At 38.4% G+C, this 21,212-nt stretch overlaps 3 protein-coding genes and 1 long non-coding RNA gene across 7 annotated transcripts in view; all 4 read left to right on the top strand.

Annotated features, from left to right (window-relative positions):
- Window positions 1-4: 4 nt before the first annotated feature.
- On the top strand, window positions 5-3,856 carry mitd1 (MIT, microtubule interacting and transport, domain containing 1). Of its 3 annotated transcripts, none has more exons than XM_066687010.1 (9): window positions 5-236; window positions 402-445; window positions 804-962; window positions 1,284-1,382; window positions 1,462-1,598; window positions 1,743-1,829; window positions 1,987-2,096; window positions 3,207-3,267; window positions 3,369-3,856. In XM_066687010.1, exons 1-9 carry the CDS (start codon window positions 163-165, stop codon window positions 3,462-3,464), a joined length of 867 nt encoding a protein of 288 aa, XP_066543107.1. In that variant the 5' UTR covers window positions 5-162; the 3' UTR covers window positions 3,465-3,856. The 3 variants fall into 3 exon arrangements, with proteins under 3 accessions (XP_066543107.1, XP_066543106.1, XP_066543108.1); XM_066687009.1 differs by having other exon boundaries at window positions 1,281-1,382; XM_066687011.1 differs by lacking the exons at window positions 5-236; window positions 402-445 and adding an exon at window positions 532-549 and having other exon boundaries at window positions 1,281-1,382.
- A 1,147-nt stretch (window positions 3,857-5,003) lies between these two features.
- LOC136710816 (uncharacterized) lies at window positions 5,004-9,216 on the top strand. The gene is made up of 3 exons (XR_010804666.1): window positions 5,004-5,150; window positions 6,174-6,330; window positions 7,481-9,216. It is a non-coding gene; the product is annotated as an uncharacterized lncRNA (long non-coding RNA).
- A 4-nt stretch (window positions 9,217-9,220) lies between these two features.
- cracdla (cracd like a) lies at window positions 9,221-18,324 on the top strand. The gene is made up of 10 exons (XM_066685921.1): window positions 9,221-9,269; window positions 10,079-10,214; window positions 10,691-10,820; window positions 10,908-11,060; window positions 11,298-11,366; window positions 11,710-11,922; window positions 12,099-13,554; window positions 14,261-15,315; window positions 17,459-17,549; window positions 17,663-18,324. Exons 1-10 carry the CDS (start codon window positions 9,221-9,223, stop codon window positions 17,851-17,853), a joined length of 3,543 nt encoding a protein of 1,180 aa, XP_066542018.1. The 3' UTR covers window positions 17,854-18,324.
- Window positions 18,325-20,906: 2,582 nt separating this feature from the next.
- Window positions 20,907-21,212, top strand: part of mgat4a (alpha-1,3-mannosyl-glycoprotein 4-beta-N-acetylglucosaminyltransferase A) — a 49,163-nt gene continuing 48,857 nt past the window's right edge. The window contains exon 1 of one of the 2 annotated variants that reach the window (XM_066686996.1): window positions 20,907-21,033. The gene's annotated coding sequence lies outside the window, so the exon portion shown is untranslated. The remainder of the gene's footprint in view (window positions 21,034-21,212) is intronic. The other variant, XM_066686997.1, reaches the window with a different exon arrangement.

The following is a 21,212-nucleotide window of genomic DNA, read 5'->3' as shown; positions in this document are numbered from 1 at the left end:
TACATTTGGGGTCCGTCTCAAACGTCTCTGAGCTCCCTACATTATGAACAATATTATTAGCTTCTGCATACAAATTCTGCAATATATGCCTAACAGTGTTCTGTAAAAAGATGTCTGAATCTCAAACCATTATATAAATAATTCGGTTTTTGTCTTGGAGACATGACTATAAGTCCCCCTTGTGCACTACATAGGGAGAACCGAGCGATTAATAGAATACTCCACATGAAACTTGAGTGAGTACTTGGGTTCCTTCTTTCAGAAATTCATATGATTTATCTTCCTCTCTAATACTCTTCTGTATAAATCTGAACAGAAATATTGTGATTATAATCATTGTTTACTGAACAGTTATTTCTGGTTTACATTTATTATCGATGTAATTTTCTTCCTGTTTAAAGTCTGGAGGAAGATATTAGCGCAAACACCTCAGACGTCATCAAGGGTACGTCCCGTATTTCTCATGTTTCCCTATATAGGGCGCATTTTAAGTCGTACATTTTTGTGTTTACACCCACAATCAGTGCACTCTTTGTTCGGAAAAGAACTGTGCGTTTGCGGCTCTTTCTGTTGAATATTATTTGTTGTTGATTTTGAGGTGTCATTACATTGAAACCTTTGTAGTTCACTACGTAGGGAACAATGGTCGGTTTGAGATTGAACCTAAGCTATGGTTACACCAGAAGATAAACAATTTTTTAAATGATTTGGAGACAATGATGTGTGCATTGTAGATTCATAGCAGGTTTAGGAATTTCAGCGCTGCTCTCTACAGTGTGAATCTGAACCTGTTTGTCTCTTAGTGAACGTAAACGCTATGGCCCTGAACTGCATCCCTGGTATGGAAACATCAGCCATCTCTGTCCTGAAGAGAGCTGTGGAGCTCGACCAGAGTTCACGCTTTCAGGAATCTCTTGTGTGCTACCAGGAGGGCATTCAGTTACTGCTGGATGTGCTGAAAGGTAACAAACCAGGATATGATTAGTAACTAGACATTTTAACTGCAAGTACAATATACACACTCACTAATTCAACTCATTAGTTAATTGCCAGGTTTGGTACCTGTGTGCAGGGAAATCACCAAAATGTCCGGAACACTGGCCCCGTGGAACTGTAAATTAAAAGGCCTCTTTTAGAGTGCTGTACAGTGTTTTTCTATATACATTATGCTAGATGTTTGTCTGAGACATAAACCTGATCTTGTGGGAACCAAATACCATCCTAATCTGTTCGCACAGCAATAGATTTATATTTGCTGGCTATGACTTGTCTTTTCTCAGCAGCTAAAGATGAGTCAAAAAAGGTCCACTACAGAGAGAAGATCAAGGGTTACATGGATCGAGCTGAGCAGATCAAAGTGCACCTCAACAAAGCAAAAGAAGGTAAAAGATGCACAGATGGGGAATGTATAACAGAATCTGTTATGATTTATTTTCTGATCATTTTATTCTCTTCATCCAGAAGGCAAATACCATGAGCAAATTAAAATCACAGAAGATGCCACTGGATTCAGTTATGAGATCCTTTTCAAGCCGTACATAAGGGAAGGGCTCACTGAGGTCTGGGTTGAGGACCCTTATATTCGCCATATTCACCAGGTAAGAGTGGCACTTTCAGGATTAGATCAGAAAACCTAGCAGTTCAGTTTATAGTACAAAATGAGAGGACGTTGTAAATTTTGCATTCAACTAAAATGGTTAAAGCAGGGATAATTTAGATGGTGTATTATTTTTATCTTACAGTTGTATAACTTCCTTCGCTTCTGTGAGATGCTACTGAAATCAGATTGTAACGTTAAAAAGATTCATCTGCTGACCTCACAAGATGAAGTAAGTTCTTTGCTTAAAAAAAAGTATAAATGTTGCACATGGTCATGATTCAAATCTTGCACATGGTGCAGACATTTTAAAATGTTCTGTCTGAAAGTTTAAGGAGAATTTAACTTCATAATTTTTCTTATCCTTTGTCTTCTCTATTGTTCCATAGGACAGTGCCTCTCAGCAGTGTGCATTGGCAGAAATACAGCAGTCTTTGCAAAGTCAGAATGTTTGTCTGGATATTCAGTACTCCTCCACTATTCATGATCGGGAGATCAGGTAATGATCGCCAGATGAAGAATGATTTTGGTACCCATCAGTTCCATGTCATGGTATTATAGAGTATCTCACCCTATTTGAGATCCTCTGCTGGAAAAATGTACCTTTGTTTCAAAGTCGTAGACTGTATACTAATTTGTATTTTGCCATTATTGCAAAATTAGTTGGTGTTGTCAGAACTGCTTGGAAGATCATTGGTGAGAGCCAGCACTCCTCTCTCAATGCAGTCTGTTGTTAGGTCAGCAAGAATAATTATCTCTGAACTGGATCATGTATTTTTTCCCAGAGTATCAGCTTCTCCCATCAGGAAAGAGATTTAGAATCCCAATGTGTAGATTAAACAGGTTTAAGAATTCATTTGTGCCCACATCTATTACGCTTCCTACATCTATTAGGTATTAGTGAGCATTTTTTTCATTGGTTTTAGTAAAGTGTGCCATTATGTGTATGTAATGCCGTTTATTGGGTGGCCCACGAAAACATTTCACAAAAACATCAGTGTCAATGCAGCGCAGAGAACGATCCACCACCCAGATTATACCTGCCCTGTGGTAGCTCTGGCCATTGAGGATCAAGGTGAAGGTTGGCAAACAACGTATGCCGAGCACCACATGGGTCACATTCTTTAATTTTAGAACTGCAAAGTTCTCTTGTATGGTCAGTGGAGCTGATTGAATGGACAGGGAGTGTAGAAACAAGGAGGTGGTCATAATGTTATGGCTGATAATTGTATATCTATGCATATTGCTTGGCGTTTTTTTTAACTGGACTTATCAGGCAAATGCTATGTATTATCAGGAGTTCTTGACTTAGGATACATGACTGCATAAGCACATGCAGTATTCTTATCAGCATTACTCTAACCATATTCAAACAATAAAGCAAGAAGCATTAGGAGTTTTCTCAAGTGACTCTCTAATTTTTTAAATGAGGTGCCACTGCACAAAGTGTGAAGTTGACCCTAGTCTGCCATGTGGAGGGTAGCAGTGTTACCTAGTGAGCTTTTTGTTATCTGCTGCTAAACTAAGTCATTAATATGGCAGCCATGGCTGTGAAACTCAGCTTTTTGTGAAAACCTTAAGTATATTAAAAAAATTCTTGTTCTCTCAGGTTTGATAATGGTTGGATCATTAAGATTGGCAGAGGGCTTGATTACTTTAAGAAACCTAAGGTAAGAGCTTTAAGGAACTTAAATCTGAAATTCTGTCTTTATTTTCTTTTTTTTTTAAAGAATATTTTGGGTCCAGGTATTTAAATGCTCTTCTTCCATAGGGTCGCTTCTCCATTGGCTATTGTGATTATGACTTGAGAGAGTGTCATGAGACCACTGTGGATGTTTTTCATACAAAGCACACCAAGAAGATGTGACCAAAAAAGGCACCATCGTTATCCTTTTGTATCATGTTTATGGACGTTTGGGTTGTTTAGAGTCTTTTTTAATTAGCTCTTTAAGCTCTAATGTAAGAAGTGTTTCTGCTACGTACTTTAAAATAAAATGTGCCTTTTATGGCTGTTTTATAGTTATCAGGTAACTTTTTATTATTATTATTATTTTAGCCATCTGATTTGATTCCTAATAATCAAAATGAGTTGGAATATTTATGAAGCCAAAAACATAAGCACAGTGTCTCCAGGATTGTTGCACTGATGTATGTATTTATTGATCTCATAATGCCTTTAACCTCATGAGATTGGGACAATTTGCACTGAGTGGACTTTTATATGACGTTTAATGCTATTTTAATAATTAATAAAACATATATGACACATTCTTGATTCATTCCATTTAAATGAATAAAACTGGGTCAACAAACTGTCATGTTCTTTAAGAGACAAATTAGTGCTATTAAGGTTTTTTTAGTGTTTAAATGTAACAATGTACATTTTAAATGTTAGTAATTTAGTGTATTTCACTAGCCAAAATATTTTCTATAATACAATATAAGAACATATTTATTATTATTTAATGTGTCCATAAAAAGATACCTGTTTTGGAAAAGTAAGTGGCATGATTCAAATGATTAGAGACATTTATACATGTTGTTTTTATTTAATAGTGGAAATGGTAAAGTTAATTAATCACTACAACCAAATAGTACAGGGGTTCAACAATGAAACTGAAACACCTGTCATTTTAGTGTGGGAGGTTTCGTGGCTAAATTGGACCAGCCTCGTAGCCAATCTTCATTAATTGCACATTGCACCAGTAAGACCATGTGCATCCAATAGTTCAAACAATGTGTCCTGAAGGCGGTGCCGTTTATCAGGACGACAATGCACCAATACACACAGCAAGACTGGTGAAAGATTGGTTTGATGAACATGAAAGTGAAGTTGAACATCTCCCATGGCCGGCACAGTCACCAGATCTAAATATTATTGAGACACTTTGGGGTGTTTTGGAGGAGCGAGTCAGGAAACATTTTCCTCCACCAGCATCACGTAGTGACCTGGCCACTATCCTGCAAGAAGAATGGCTTAAAATCCCTCTGACCACTGTGCAGGACTTGTATATGTCATTCCCAAGATGAATTGACCCTGTATTGGCCTCAAAAGAAGGCCCTACACCATACTAATAAATTATTGTGGTCTAAAACCAGGTGTTTCAGTCTCATTGTCCAACCCCTGTAGTAGAGAAAATGGCTTGTAGGTTTTGCTAGCAATATTCATAAAAAAAACCTTGATAACGGGAAATGTGGACGCCAGACTATCCTGTGATATTATTAATAGAAAGGAATATCTTATTGTGTTGAGAGAGAGAGAGAGAGAGAGAGAGAGAGAGAGAGAGAGAGAGAGAGAAAGGGAGTGTGTGCGCCTCAGCCTTAGCAGGTGTTGTTTATGTAGCCACATGTGCCATCTAGCGGTCAGTGTATGAATGTGGCATCTGTTCTGTGGCTGAAGCAGGAGGCGATAAACGGCACGGCGCCGTGTTTGGAGGAAAGCAGCGGTTCTCAGCACCTGGCGGAGAGCGGTGTCCGAGATAAAGTAGCGTCTGGACACGACTTTTAGCCACTGACCGATAAGTGGAGACTGGCACTGTTGGGGCTGTCAGAGGTGAGTAGCTTTAATAAAGTCACTATTTCAGACTGTTTAACGTCGTATTTCGTTTCTAGTTCAGGCTTCGGATGTGGTCCTTTCCAGATATGTGTATAGCTTTACGAAACACACTGTTTAGTTTGTACTAAGCTGAACAAGGCTACGGTATTAGCGCAAGTACTTTGTATAGATTATTGCTGCTGGAACTTGGAATTTAAAGTGACCGTCAAATACGTCTCCATCCTGTGTTTCCCCAGTAATATAATTAATGCCAAGTACTGTAGTAAGGACTAGAACAACCCACTCCATATCTTAAAGGAGTGATGCCAGTCCTCTTGCCCTTTACCTCTACTATTAGGAAACGCTTATTTCACTGAAATCACCGCCCGAATGCCCCGCGGGAAGGGATTTAATCCATCAGTAATCTCCTTTAATCTCGATATGCGCTCCTCATCGCATTTTTTCGTCCAGAAAGAGAAAAAAAAACACGAAAAATGGAGCATGATTCTAAATAACAACTTAATCGTGTAAATAATATTCATGATGAATAGTCACATTTAAAGAGTCATTATGAAATAAGAATATAGAAATAGATGGATTAAATGTAGGTTACATGTACCATTCTGACAGAAATAACACTGATAATCAGGTACAAGTGTAGACCATGTGAATCTGATCGATTTTTTTAATGTTTGCTTCTGACTGTGCTCTAGCACTTTGAAATTTCTTTTAAATGTAAAGTGCATTACAAATATAATGTATTATTATAATTATTACGTGAATTGGATCACACTTATATCTTAAACTTGTGTTGTACCAGCAGAGCAGCCTACTTAACTTCACATGAGTGTTAATGATGAGGAGGGTGTTCCCTTATTAACTGAGGAGATTAAAATAGATCATTGCTGGTTGTGAGCTTTCATTAGTCTCCACATCTGTGTGAGATATAGAGAAATGGCAGCTTGGATTAGTCTTGAAGCCCAGACACATAATGTAGGGTAGCTGAAAGTCACCCAGATGTCGTGTTGACTTTTTGTTCAGTAGGAGGAGGAAAGGAGGGGGATTTGCGGACAACTCCTGATCCTGGCACAGATTTGTGCTGTGTATCTGGGGCAAAGCTGCTCTGTGCTTTGTGCTATGCTGGATATGAAATGTTCCATCCAGAGTCACATAATAGGAGACAGAGATGAATGGATGAGTAAGTGAATGCCTTTTTTATTGTGATGCAGGGCTAACAGTAGGCACTGCATTTTACTGTGGGTAGCATGAGCTCTTGGAATAGTGTGCACCCCCCCCCCCCACACACACACACACACACTGTATTTTTAATCAAATATTTGTAAATAGTCTTTGTCCTGATTGGTTGCCTCTTAGTAGGTGTAGTTCCAAAAGTAGTCATAATTATTCAAAACTTTAATGTAAATATGTGGAGCTAAAATGCTAAAGGTTTTTAGACTAAAATATAAATATGCAGGACTTGTATTTTTAATTTTCTCTTATAATGTCACTGGTAGTTAAACCCTCACTTGCTCGTTTAGATTCATGGGTAGGCACAAAGCCACAATAAATGTTGGACATATGACCTAAGGTGCTTTACATAGACGTGGAAACCTTATCAGTACTCAATGACTGCAGACAGATGCTTTGCATATAAAATAGAAATTGTCCTGGAGTGTGACAGTGAAACTCTGTAACATTTCAAACTTTGTAGTCACCATAACAGTCAGATTGTCATTAGGCTTTCATCAGGATTTACCTTCATTTTGGCAAAATCAGAGTAATCACAAACACGAGACTATTAAATCAGAAATCAGGCTGAAAATGTCCCTCAGGTCGAAGCTAAACTTAGCCAAATGATTACGACATTGAATAACTCTGTGTTCTTGCAGGATGAATCTGCCCACCACAAAAATAATACCAGTGCTAATTTCAATGATTAATTAGGCTAGCTGCTGGTATCCCTCTCTATCCCACTCCGAGAAGGGAGTAGGAGAGTACTGTGTGGTGTGGTGTCATGTGGTGATGTGTGAACGATGCCATTGCCACAGCCAGCACACTGCAGCCTCTGTGTTCATTCCTGCACTCTAAATCAGTTTAGCATTTCATAAGAAGCTTACGCGTGCTGGTCAGTGTGTGTCAATAATGTAATAGTGTGTGTGTGTGTGTGTGTGTGTGTGTGTGTGTGTGTGTGTGTGTGTGTATGTGTGGAACCCAGGATTCAGCTGTCAAAACATCAACCACAATGCTGTAATTCTACTACTGGCCTTTATCCCCACTGCCTTGTAGTTTTCTTTTGCTCTGTTTCTATTTCAATGATTGTGTCATGCACACCCTCTGTCTCTCAGCAGCGTTCTATGATGAAGACAATGCCTCAGTGACAAAATCCATTTTAAAGGGGAAACATCTTCAACTACGTAAGGCACAGGCCGAGTGTGGACAAGATTTCTAAAGGTAGTGTTAAGAATTTTCTTGGTCAAGGTAAGTGAAGTGTTGAAATGAGCATGATTTGTTTTGCAGGATAAGAGTTAAAATGAGCCAATCTACACAACTGGACCAGAACATTAACTTCATTTGCACAACATGCTTTTTAATAACGTGCCACATGTTAAACAACAGAAATTTGACCATAGCTTTATATTCCTCCCACTGGCTTATCTATTTCCCACAGTGCCATCATTTCCTTGGGAGACACTGTACATACACCCAGCCATCCAGGTGATGTGAAAGGAAAAGGTTTTCATCAGATCGGTCATCCTTCTATTGCTCCCATGTCCCATTCCGATGCATTCAGACCCATTGTAGGCTTTTTCAATGGTGGATATTAGCATGGCATGATGTATTGTGTTTTGACTCGTGCCTCCCATATCATTACAAATTAATGTGTCATGTTAGTCACTTTTTGGTCATTTCTGCTTAATCTGTCCCTGTAGAACTAATGCTTATTTAAAAATGTGGGTGTAACACAGATATAAGTCATATATCAGGACCAGCTAAATTCAAATAAATCAGGATATTCCCCACTACATTCCCCATTTACCTACTACATATGTCTTTTTTGAAAACACACTTACCTCAGTTTATCATTATGTAAAGTACTACTCTGTCAGATATTCGGACAAAAGAGGGTTGGTTCCACTTAGCCTGTTTAAATTTGCATATCTGTCTGTGGAGTAAAAGGCCCGTGGCAGCAATCAGCAGGTCTGATCTTCACATCAAATTATACATTTTACATAAACACACATTGAAACATGCACAAATGTTCGTGTACACAAACATAAGGTGAAATTGCCCAAGGGTTCTCTTTAAATGTTGCTCCTAGAGTGCTGACCCACTTTGTGAAATAACAGCTGATTTGTTCCATATGCACAGACAAATATACAAAATGTAGAAGAACAGACAATTTTACTTACTGTATAGCTACTTATCATAGAGCTTAAATGGGTTAACTACATGCAATGTAAACACTGGCATTACTTAATGGACACGGACACAGAGCACATGCATGTTTATTCTTTACCATTACACACTATCCTCGTCAAGGTGAGGTCAGTGATTAAAAAAAAGTCCAGCTGTCATTTTAAGAGATCTTAGTTACACAAAACATAGAGGAGTCAGACAATTTACAACTTCATCTGGAAAAAAAAACATTAGTTAATTTTGAGTCTGAGTGGCACACATAAAGAGAGATAGTGTCACTACTGTGTGTTTCACAACACACTTGTAACTAAAAGTTTTGCACAAGAGACAATAGATTGATTGCATGGATTGATGACAATATAATAAAAGAATCTTGGATTGCGTCACACTACAATAGCAGTCATTACATTTATAGCATTCCGATCTAGATAGAAGTTGGAAATAACACAAATAAGAAACAACCTTTGAGCTTTCATTGCTTGTGGAAATGCCCAGCTTTGTCTTATCAGGCAGCTGTGTATGAGCCATAAGCATTTAACAAGGCTGTAAGTTAACTATTATGTCTGTGTCTTTCTTATTCTTTTGGTCTTCAGCTCATGACTGTGTCTCTAATCTTACTCAACTCTCTAATTTTATACTTTTTAATTTTGCCTGCAGTGAAGAAGCGTGCTATGGAGTCCTCAGGGGACCGGGAGGGAGGGAACAGTGAAGACTTAACAGGTCAGAATGTCCCTGGAATGTTTCTTACTCAGAGCAGTATTATAACTTATAATAATTATACAATTATAATATAATATTAATATATTTTTGTCCGTAATGTGTTGCTTGGTTTTGGTTTTACTTTACCTTTTACATTTCCTAAATAATAATTTAATTGCATTGACTGTTATTGAACGTGTCATCACATTAGGCCAATGCTGCAGTTAACATGGAAGTGTCAGCTTCACATGGAATACTGATCTTAGAAGTCAAGTTTTGGTAAATGACAGAACTGATGAACTGATATCAGCTTATGATCTACAAATCTGCAGCAGGAATACTAACATTATACTAACATTATATTTATTAATGGAATATTATTTGTGAATCCTTGTGTAATTATTATAAAGACCAGTTTAACTATATATAATCTGTAAAGTATAATTATGTAATAATATAGATTCCATGGTATGGATGTACAGATTTAATTATACTAATTGGTGTTCCAGTTTGTATTTCCAGCTAGTAAATATCAAGATTAAAATTCAGTTTTAAATGGCAAGAACAGTGAAATAATCTAGACCTCATTAAATTTAGTTCAATTGTTATATTAAACATTGTATTACATAGAAACAAAAATATATATTTGATATATAGTATTAATATATATTAAATATTTTAAGCATATTAAATATATAAAATTATTAACAATTAACTTTTTTGTTATGTCTTCTTTTTTTTTTTCAATCCACACTTGAATTTTTGTTTTCCACATTTACAAATATGAAGCAACCATGATAATTATTAAGTAATTCTGCTTCTGTCTTTAGGGACAAAAAAGCCTAAGCTGCAGATAAAGAAATCAAAGCTTGAGAAGATGAAGAATACAAGTGTGGGAATGATGAAGCAGAGTCAGTCAGCCAGTGACATCATAGAGGGCATTCGGGATGTAAATGATGATTTTAGGCGAGGAACTTTCTCTCTTCCAAATATGTTTATATTACGTTTTAGGAGTTTTTTTGTCCTGTGGTGTTCTTTAAACATAAAAACAAGATAAAATTCTGTTTTCTGGAAAGTTGGGATCTTTCTGAAAAATGGTATAGAGTTGGTTGAACTAACCAAAGTGCAAATAAAAAATCTCCAGTGTTTGTATTGATCAATGTGATAATATTTTGTAAATATGAACATATTTACATTGGATGCCTAAAAAAGACTAAAAAAAAAAAAAAAAAAAAGCCAAACTTGTTTGTACTTTGGTAATTTCAATTCATTTTCAAGAAAAATACCATGCCATATATATAATATTTTCCCTCTTCTGGAAGGAAATATGGTTTGTTATAAAATAAAATATAATAAAGATAAAATGAGTTTTAAGTGTATTGTAATATATAATTATTTATACCTATTAAACATTTTTCACTCATTGCGTTTCCTCTTTTCAGCTGTTCACAGAAAAGGTTGGGATTCAGGGCCTTGTCACATGACAGTATATTTCTTGAAGAACAGAAATATACCGAACCACCAAGAATTCTCTCTCAGGAGAATATGCATGGAAAAATTCGAGCATTGCAGGTCAGTACTTTTAAACACTCAGACTCTGGTTTCTTGTGCTGTAAGTTTTAAACCTGAAAATATCTGATCCTTTTTGTGTTTGATTAGATAAAACTGCAAAAGCAGAACATACATCTGGGCCCTCCACCTTTGTTATTGCCCATTAAACGCACTGAAGACCCTGGAGGAAGCTCAGAAGATGATGGACTGCCTCACAGTCCCCCTGAAATATTGGGAATGCCCAAGAATATGCCACAAAAGGTGACCAGCTTCACAGACCCGATTCCAAATTGTAGACACAAAAAACAACACTTACATAAAAAACATGTCTTTATCATCTTTATAGGTCCATATTTTTTCCCTAAACGTTTTTTATTTCCAAGCCTCGTCAGTGTGTTCCTCAGTGTCTCCATCTCACGTGTCTCCATAATGTGTAACTATTGTTACATTCATCCTGTAATATATGTATCTGAATCCTCCTCCCCATTACCCTTGTAGTTTCTCATTCCTCTCAGGAACCACAGCTCATTGAGTTTAGGTGGAACAGGAAGTGAAGAAGAAGAACAGGTACAATCCATTTTTGTACAAACTCCCAAATTCATTTTAAATCCATTGTATACACATTGTTCCTTCAGTCTTAGGTTCCCTGCAAGTTCACCTAAGCTTGTTTTTTGTGATGTTAATAAACAGCACACATTCTAACATACCTTGACACTTGTCGTTTTATTATGTATAATATCACTTTCCTTTAAATTTAAAGTCATATATACAGTCTTGTCATTTACAGTTGTAAAAAGTACTATACAAATAAAATTGGATTGATTAACAAAATTATATTCATACTGGTTTTTCCTTCACTCTACTGCCTTGAAATTGAATTGCCTCACATAATTTTCTTTTCTTAATCCAGTCCCCCTTGCAGTCTTCATCCCAACCATTGTCACCTTGTCCCATCAATTCCAATCTGGCTCATGTCTCCCCTTCTGCACCTGGATCTGGGGTGGACTTCAGTACACCTCCTCAGTTTATCCCCTGCTTGGACAACTCTGCTGCACGCCACCGGATGTCTGTTAAGCCTCGGAATCAGAGAGCCAGTAGGAAGGGTAGAAGACTGCCCATCTCGGTTAGTCAGACTTTTCCTTCAAAGACCTTTGTATTGCAATGGCAAAAGTTCTGATGGGAAACATGTAGAACCAAGTCATTAAATCAATTTCCTGGTTTTATATTTTTTGCATTAATTTAAATGTGCAACATTTAAAGTTGATATATCAGTGATAACATCATTCTCTCACTGTCCAGGCTGGATGCAGACCTCGTTCAGAGAGCATGAACAACTTGGAGCGGCCTCTCACTGAAAGTGAAAAAGAAGAAGAGGCTGCCCTTACCAAGGAAATGACCCGCGTCCGTTCCTACTCCTCACAGATTATTAGACCAGGGGAGGTGCTGAGTGCTCCTCCAATCAAAAGCCCTCTATATGCTTCACCTATAAAACCACTTATCGGTGCTACAGAGGTCTATCCTACCCCTGTTATGATTCAATCTGAGGGAAGAATTTCACCAACTAACACCTCCCTGCAACAACATGTCCTGAAGCAGCAGACACCAACCAGGGAGGCAGCATCTATCCAGAAACATGAGTCTGCCACTACATCTTTAGGATTTAGACATGCTCCTAGCTCAGCTGTGCCAGCCATTAAAAAGTGGGGTGGAGACCTGAAAGAAAGTCCATTGAACTCCAAGCCAAAGAGTGCTCAAGATAGCACAGTGTCATCTACAAGTTCAACCATCTCTTCCGTGGAATCTGAGCAGAACCTTCCTCAGATTAAAAAGAAAGTATTTCCACAGTCTTCAGATGTTGGAGTGGCTCAGAGGCCACCATCACTGCAAAGAAATACATATCCCATAGATAACAAGACTGTGAGCAGAAATCTACAACAAAACATAACAGCACAATACCCAGGGAAGGAGGATTCACTACAGTCTGCAGATTGCCAAAGGCCCTTGTATGGCTCTTTCCGCTTTCCTGCTTCTTCAGCCAAAAGTCATGAGAGACAGAGAGCTGTAAGTTTTACTGGAGGGGTGGATAAATCAGGGACAAAAGCAGAGCCTGCACCTGCATTCATAGCTTCAATAAACCTCAAAACACAGGATCAGCCAAGGAGTGTACAGGTAAAGACAGCAGGACAGGACCCATTGTCTCTCATAGAGTCACAGAGAAATGAGAGTAAAAGCAGCAATCTAGCAGTACCACGTAAGCTAAAAGATGAAATGCTGACCCTCACTGCTGCCAGAAGACAAGGAGACAGTTGGGCAAGTGAAGCACAGGAGACGGGGGTGGAGGCTACAGAGGAGGACGTTCAAGAGGCCGTGGAGGAGGCAGATGAGGCAAGGGAGGACCTGAAAGTAAATGAAGCTAATGAAGAGGGTAAAGAGCAAGAAGAACGGAATGCATTTGGTGTAAAACTACGCACCACATCTCTTTCCCTTAAGTTTCAGGCAGACAAGGCTCAGTCAGAGCTTAAAGTCAAGCATCACAGTGCTGAAGTGGCCACCCAGGGCTCACCTTTGTCAGCATCCCCAGAAGGACAGAAGGATAATGGTGTGGGTCCTATAGGAGGCAATATGGCTAGTACAGTGTCCAAAGAGTCTCAGATTCACAGTGCTGAGGCCCTGATCTCAGCCCAGGACTCTAGCTCTCCACCTCAGAGTGTCAGCAGAGACAAAGAGAAAAACATTGCTCCCATTAAACTGGAGTGTGAGTTTTCTTTTTTTAATTCTCTTAAACACATGTGAAGGTATTTGTCACTAGCTGAAATCTCAGACTAAAGAGACCATATTATCTAAAGAGAACTACTGTCAAATTATACTATGTCAAAATAATGAGATGTACTATATTAGACATTCCAGAAAGCTACTATTACGTTATGAGCTAGATCTTTCAAAAAGCTATTGGTCCCTTCTGATGTGCGTACTTCAGTTCACATGTTAAACTTTGCCCATTCATTGTTTACTATCTCACTGTTAGGTCTCAAAGCAAAGAAGCCGTTGATAGTGGAGAGTTTATCAATACTGCCCTTTCTGTGCTTTTACTGTGTAATTATAAATTCTCTTCCCTGAAGTGACATACGCTTTATTGCTGTGTTCTCCTGTGTACTGTGTACTATTAGGATAATAAGGAAGGTAAAGAAATTAGTGTATCACAAGACATGTTTCTTCCTTAAAAGAAACATACCCACGTGTTCATGACGGCTGACTTTAATTATGAATGCACCAATCTAAAATTTTTAGGACTGATCCAAATTTGTGTCAGATTGGTGTTTTTTTAATATAAATCCTGACACATTTAAACGGGCTAAGTTAACATACAAACTAATGGATATTTCCAAACAGTTTCCAGCAAATACTTTAATTTATGTAACTTATAATGCACTAAATGTATGCCTAACTGCTGTTTATTACAGGTTTGAGAACCTCAGCTCAGCCCTCACCTTCGCTTATTAAAGGAACTAGGCTTGGAGGTTCGCCCCCGAAAGAGAACACAGCTGTGTCCCTGACTCCTATAGACAGCAGATCAGTGTCCTTGGCCTCTAAAGAGAGCACAACAGTGACCTTGTCCACTAAGGAACTCGCACAAGTATGTTCAGAAGAGAATATACCTATTCCTACAGCTGTCAAACAACCTCAGGATGCTTCTTTTGAGCTGTCCTGGATGAGCATGGCCAGAGAAAAGACTCGAAGCCTGCAGCAGCTGTTTACAAGCAGATTGCCTGAATTTGTTAGCCTGCAAACAACCACACGATCAACAAACATGGGTGTTCCATTGCCCCAAAAACAGACATCATCTACACAGTTCAGTGAAGGCTCTACAAATCTAAGATATCAGTTGTCAGCTACACAAACTTCTGTCAGGCCACAACACACTACTTCTATTCAGCCAGCTGCTTCACCAGCATCTGAAAGGGCAACATTTTCATCTCAATCACCAAGCATGCAGTCTTCTATCAGACCATGTATGCCAAGTACAGGTCAATCAGCAGGAGTGGCATTCCCCATAAAGCAAACTCTTACAACCACCAGTCAAGCGCAAACAACACAGTTTAGTGTTAGAACAGGACAATTGCCTGTAGTCAGTTCATCAGCCACTGTAAAGCCTGGGCAGTCAATAACAGCATACACATCTGGCCCCGAGTCCAACACTCAAAAAGCATCTCTACCAGAAACCCAAACACAAGTTTCCACACAATCTAAATTGCGCTCAACTCAAAGTACCTGCCTTCATTTATCATCAACCCCAAATTTTTCACCTACTCAAATATTTCAGGATCCAGTCCCTCTAGTCTCACAGCCCAGGCCTCAGAGGGCTGAGGAAGTATCCTCCCCATGTTTAGGAAAAGCAAATCAGACAATGGTGCTCCAAGGAAAAAGCCCAGGAGAAGCTACATCGCAGTGGGCAGGAGGTCCAGGAAGCAAAGCTTTATTTGCAGAACGATGGGAGAAACGAACAACTGATTGCAAGGTGAAACCTTTTGTTTTGTTTTGTTTTTTTGTTGGGATGTCTTTTAAATTAACATGAAGTAAATGTATTTTTTTTATATCAGAATTTCCAAACACCACTTTTTGAAAATGCCAGGGAACATTCTGTGATCATTTCATGATGAGTGGATCAGTCAACCAAAGCGAATTATTTTATGTTGGATAACGTTCTGACAAATATTTTACGCATTATAGGTGACACGGTGGTGCAGCAGTTAGTGTCACTGTCACACAGCAATCCTGGGGTTGTGGGTTTGAGCCCCGCTCCAGCAAACCCCTATAAGGAGTTTGATGTGTTCTGTGTCTGCATGGGTTTCTTCCGGGTAGCTCCGGTTTGCTCCCACGTTCCAAAAACACACGTTGGTAGGTGGATTGGCGACTCAAACGTGTCCATGGGTGTGAGTGAATTTGTGAGTGGGGACTGGCATCCCCTCCGGGGTGTGTTCCCAACTTGGGTCCAGTGATTCAGGGTATGCTCCGGACCCACTGTGAACTTGAACTGGATGGGTGGTTACAGAAAATGAATGAATGGATGTATGGATTATTATTATTATTATGCCCTATAACTTAACAATGATTTATAAGTATATATAAATATGCACAAATAATGCTGTGATTATGTCCCATCACAAAAATTGAAATTATTAAATGATTAAATTGAAATTATTAAATTATTGATTGAATGAATGTCATCACAGTGTCGTATATAATAATGGGAAATTTTGAGTTTGTGCACTTTTAAAGGAACACTAGGTGAGTGGTATTTTTGCTCCTGGGTACACACTACAGTTGCAGAGAGTATTTGACATTTAAGGCTCTGTGCTGAAATCAAGGCAAGGCCTTCCCTTTAAAAACAAAACATCCATCCATCCATCCATTATCTGTAACCGCTTATCCAACCCAGGGTCGCGGGGGTCCAGAGCCCACCTGGGACCATCGGGCGCAAGGCGGGAACACACCCTGGAGGGGACGCCAGTCCTTCACAGGGCAACACAGACACACACACACTCACTCACACACCCACACCCGGACACTTTCGAGTCGCCAATCCACCCGCAACGTGTGTTTTTGGACTGTGGGAGGAAACCGGAGCACCCGGAGGAAACCCACGCGGACACGGGGAGAACACACCAACTCCTCACAGACAGTCACACGGAGCGGGAATCGAACCAACCCGCAGGCCCCTGGAGCTGTGTGACTGCGACACTACCTGCTGCGCCACCGTGGCGCCCAAAACAAAACATCAGACTGCTTAATCACAGAATGAAGGGGAAAGCTGCAGTCAGTAGGTGTTAATGGACAGTGTACCTGTCACCTATATTTTTCATGCTGTTCATTGTTCCCCAAACAAAAGTCACCTGATTGCTTATCATAACTGTGACCTTAGAACTCATTAGTGGGAACTTCTAAAGAGAACTTGAAAGCTGCATTACCCATGTGTCTTCCATTCTGGTACCACACTTGATTTCTGTTTATGAACCATAAACTGAGCAGATAAGACAACACACAAAAAAGCCCTGTACCATAATTAGGAAATAAACTAATGAAAATATGACATTAGTTTCTTATTGTTTGGATTCTTATTTTGTACCTTAAGTGGCAGTTTGTTGCTCTTTCCGTTTTCCCATTATTCTTTTAAAACGTTTAAGCTACATAAAAATCTGTCACTTGAAACACGCACTGGCTTCTTAGATAAATTAAGAATAACATAATTTTCTTCTGATACTAAGAAAGGCATTGGCTGAATATAAAATGCTATTGTACTATAGCTCCTGCATCCAACCAGTAGATGTCTAACAGAGAGGCATTCATGAAGACACAACTCCCTACTGCACCTATAGTACGCTGTGTGGGTGAGGAAGCAAAATCTCATTATGCACAGTGCACTAAATTGGTAGGTAGGGAGTTATTTGAGATTCAGCCTGTGCTTTCAATGAAAGATATGTGAATTCTCTGATATGGTAACACAATTTACACAAAAATCTGTATACATAATTATACCAAGCCATCCAACATTAGTTAACAATTTAAACAAACATACTTTTATTTGGTTAGGGTATCATAAAGAATGATCATGTACATTTTCCTCATAGATCATGACATTTATATCTATTATATTTAATTAGGGAGAAGACCAGAAAGCTACAGCAGAGTCCCAACCCCCTCTTCAGTCTCTGGCCTCATTTAGAACCACATCCAGTCCAAAGAACTTCACAGGTAGACATAAATTATAGTGTGTGCATGCATATATTTGTGTGTAAAAAATATGTCCATAAAGCAAAAACCATATAATGATTCAGTTTGTTTATTTTTATATATAACTACCACAGAATCAGCAGCTTCCTCTGTTTCCATGAGACTGGACAGAGAGGATAAGTGGCAGAAGAAAACAGTGCCATCAGCATCACCACCTTCATTATCATCATCACCCCTCCATCCCATCAGTGATAGTGGACAACCTTCCTGGATGGAGTTGGCAAAAAGGAAGTCTTTGGCATGGAGTGACAAGGCTATGGACTGAGAGCCGGTCAGGAAATCATAATAGATGATCATATTTCAGGAAACGCTGGAAGTATTTGGAGATTTGTTTTGTTTTGATTGGCAGGTAAATGATGAATGCTTTTTGTGTAGGTAGGTGAGAGAGAGAGAGAGAGAGAGAGAGAGAATGAAATAAAGAATGAAAGAAATAGATTATATGTAAAAGAGGACAGAGTCAACACAGGTGTAATTTTTGCCTATATATCCATCACACACAGATGGTCCTTTCCCTTTTTATTATAGGTTATCTTCTCAGGTTTACCCTACCATAAATGTTGATTTGATCATGAAACTGCACATTGATTAAGTAGAAATGTCATGCACACTGTTTATATCTATTTATAAAGAATTCTGTTTTATTTAAGCAATCTTGAGAAGAGTTAAGAGTTATAAGAATCTATAGATCAGAAATTGCAGGATGATGATCAGATGGTCTATGAAATGTATATTCAGTAATATAAAATAAACATATCAAAGAAATATGCAATGGCTTTATATAACAGCATTAAGAATATATTGTTTAATAAATTTCACATATCCAAAAATACAAACATTAAGAATTTAATTTGAACAATGTTTTTGTTTCCGCTGGCAATCTGTGCTGTTTCATTGTTCTAAAGACCCTGATTGTGGAAAAGGTGGGATTAAATTTAATTGACAATAGTTCTGGGCGGCACAGTGGCGCAGCTTATAGTGTTGCAGTCACACAGTTTCAGGATCCTGGGGTTGTGGGTTCAAGTCCTGCTCTGGGTGACTGTCTGTGAGGAGTTTGGTGTATTCTCCCTGTGTCCGCGTGAGTTTCGTCATGTGGTCCAAAAACCACATGATGAATTGGTGACTCAAAACTGTCCTTAGGTGTGAGTGTGTGTCACCTTGTGAAGGTCTGGTGCCCCATCCAGGGTGTGTTCCTGCCTTGCTCCCAGTAATTCCGGGTAGGCTCTGCAACCCTGAAGTGTTACAGACAATGAATGAATGTCAATAGTTCAAAATATTTTCATTGAACAACATTACTGCATTTTATGAATGGTTAAAAATTAGGATATGATTAATTAAGAGTGAAAAGATTATTCAACATTCAAGTTACACTGTTTTAAACATAACACATGAAGGCAATTATATAATGTACAAATAGAGCATCCATCAAAGGCTCATTGTCAATTGAGCAAACAGTTCATAAAAACATTTCGTAGTGCAAGACTGCAAAGAATTGTCTTTCTCAATCTGTAGGTAATATTGTACAAAGATTAATGTAATCCAGGGAAATCTCAGTTTTCATAGGACAAAGCCAGAAAACACTTTTCATTGTGTGTGACCTACGAGACCTCAGACAGCACTGCATGAGAAACAGTCACACTAGTGTGATAAATATAGCCATGATGGCTCAAGAGTATTTCAGAAAAAGTCCCTCATCACAAGAGGAAGAAATCGTGGAAGGACCCAGGACTCATAAGAGGGAACCCATCCTCCTCTGTTTGACACTAGAAATAACCAATAACAGAACATAAGTAAAAGTGAATTGATAGAGATGAGTTATAGGTAATGTTAATGAGGTATAGGTAAAATGTTAATAATGAAGATGTATAAGGAAGCAGGTGGTGGTCAGTGATTTTGTGGGAAGGTAAAAGCAGGTGCAGAGTCCACTTGAGCTAAGACAGCATCATTGCATGGCCAAGCGTGGAGCTGTAGGTGAGACAATGCCAAGATCTGGTACAGGATGCATCGGCTGGGTCAGGGCATCACCAGGGAGAGTATCAAGCATGAGAGAGACAGGAGAAAGAAAACCAGACAATGGGAGATAAGGTTAACAGGTTTACACTAAAGCAGGGGAGGAATTACTCTGTAAAAACATCCAGGGGCCAGCCAAGAGAACCCAGCTACAGACATGCAGGAGAGAGAGGATGCAGTCTGGTTGGTGGTTACCAGAAAACTAATTGAAAAAACTATACAGTATTGTCAGCAATACTGACAAATATTCTGCACCCAAAATCCTGTCCAATTTAGAATAACGTGAAAGGGAGCTAACAAATTATAACATTTTAATTGTAAAACTAAAACACAAAGTATATTTGTAAGGATATTTGTCAGTACTGCAACAACACTGACATGGTTGTATGTTAAGTATATATTGTGCTGGTACAAGTAGATTAGACAGTAGTGCTGTGGGAGTTTTCAAACTTCTCAATGTCACTGCTTGACTGAGAATGGTAAACTAACTAAAAAAATGTGGGCTTTAAACCACCGAGGGGTTTAAAACTCCAAAAGCACTGCTGTACCAGACACACACTAAACATACCACCACCACATCAGTGTCACTGCACTAATATCAATTATGCTTACAAATTGTGTTTTTAATTACTTTATACATATTTTTATAATTCATTATAAAAACACACACATATATTATAATTTTCAGTTCAATAAGCTTTACATATGCTGACAAATCCTAAAATTCTATATATAACATTTATAAAACACATAATAAATATATAATTTTTTCGTTTTTTTCACTAGATTTTTCAGTTGGGTTTGGGGCTAGAACCTGATTAATCATTGTAAAACATATTTAACAATCATTTAATGAACCAGCGTGCCCTCTAGCGTCCACATTTAAAAATACAGCAGTTCTGGGAAAAAGAAAGAAATCAATATAAATAAATAAATAAATAAAAATAAGGGATGCGTGATTGCATAGAACGTCTACAATATAAAAAATAAAGTAGATTTTAAAAAAAAATCCCTTCTTAAAGATAAAAACAAATAAGTGAAAACACAAAACAGAAACAATACAACAATTTCTAGAAATTTAAAATGATATAAGAAAAGAATGGCGAGAGTCTATAAAATAAACAGATATAAAATGAATGTATAAAATGAGAGCAGAGGTTCCTGTATGGCGTAATATTCCTGTTTCTGCAGCTGGGTTCACTGGGCTGCTTTATGACTGAGCGCAGCCAATGGAGGGCGTGTTTTTTTTTTTTTTTTTTTTTTTTTTTGGTGCGTTTTAAGGTTGATTGAGAGCTCACCATTAGTAACTGCGAGGTTCTAGTCTTCAGTGCTGTATTTTACAGACAGAAACACGGCACAGTGTAATCAGCAGTGGCTGGTGGTAATACAGAAGTCGTGAGTTCGTCTCTGCGGTTTGTTCGGATATTAACCGTTAACTGTGAGTATTTAAATTATTTTTATAATATTATATACTAATTTGCTGTGACGTGAAGCTAGACGAGCCTGTTGTGTCTGAATTTGGCTCAATTATATATCTACGAGACTAAAGTTTCCTTCCTATTCGCCAGCGGCTGATTTAAATGATCCGGTCCACCTTAAATGGTGCAGATATTTTAT

This window comes from Hoplias malabaricus, chromosome 12 (assembly GCF_029633855.1).
Source record: "Hoplias malabaricus isolate fHopMal1 chromosome 12, fHopMal1.hap1, whole genome shotgun sequence".
Lineage (NCBI taxonomy): Eukaryota > Metazoa > Chordata > Actinopteri > Characiformes > Erythrinidae > Hoplias > Hoplias malabaricus.
This window is presented reverse-complemented; position numbering and strand designations above follow the sequence as displayed.

Coding starts and splice junctions, on each gene's coding strand:
- cracdla (XM_066685921.1), top strand. CDS start 9,221: ATGGAGTCCTCAGGGGACCGGGAGGGAGGGAACAGTGAAGACTTAACA. Junction 10,215..10,690: donor GATGTAAATGATGATTTTAG/GCGAGGAACTTT, acceptor TCCTCTTTTCAG/CTGTTCACAGAAAAGGTTGG. Junction 11,923..12,098: donor GTAGAAGACTGCCCATCTCG/GTTAGTCAGACT, acceptor CTCACTGTCCAG/GCTGGATGCAGACCTCGTTC.
- mitd1 (XM_066687009.1), top strand. CDS start 163: ATGACTATAAGTCCCCCTTGTGCACTACATAGGGAGAACCGAGCGATT. Junction 963..1,280: donor ACTGCTGGATGTGCTGAAAG/GTAACAAACCAG, acceptor GTCTTTTCTCAG/CAGCTAAAGATGAGTCAAAA. Junction 3,268..3,368: donor ATTACTTTAAGAAACCTAAG/GTAAGAGCTTTA, acceptor CTTCTTCCATAG/GGTCGCTTCTCCATTGGCTA.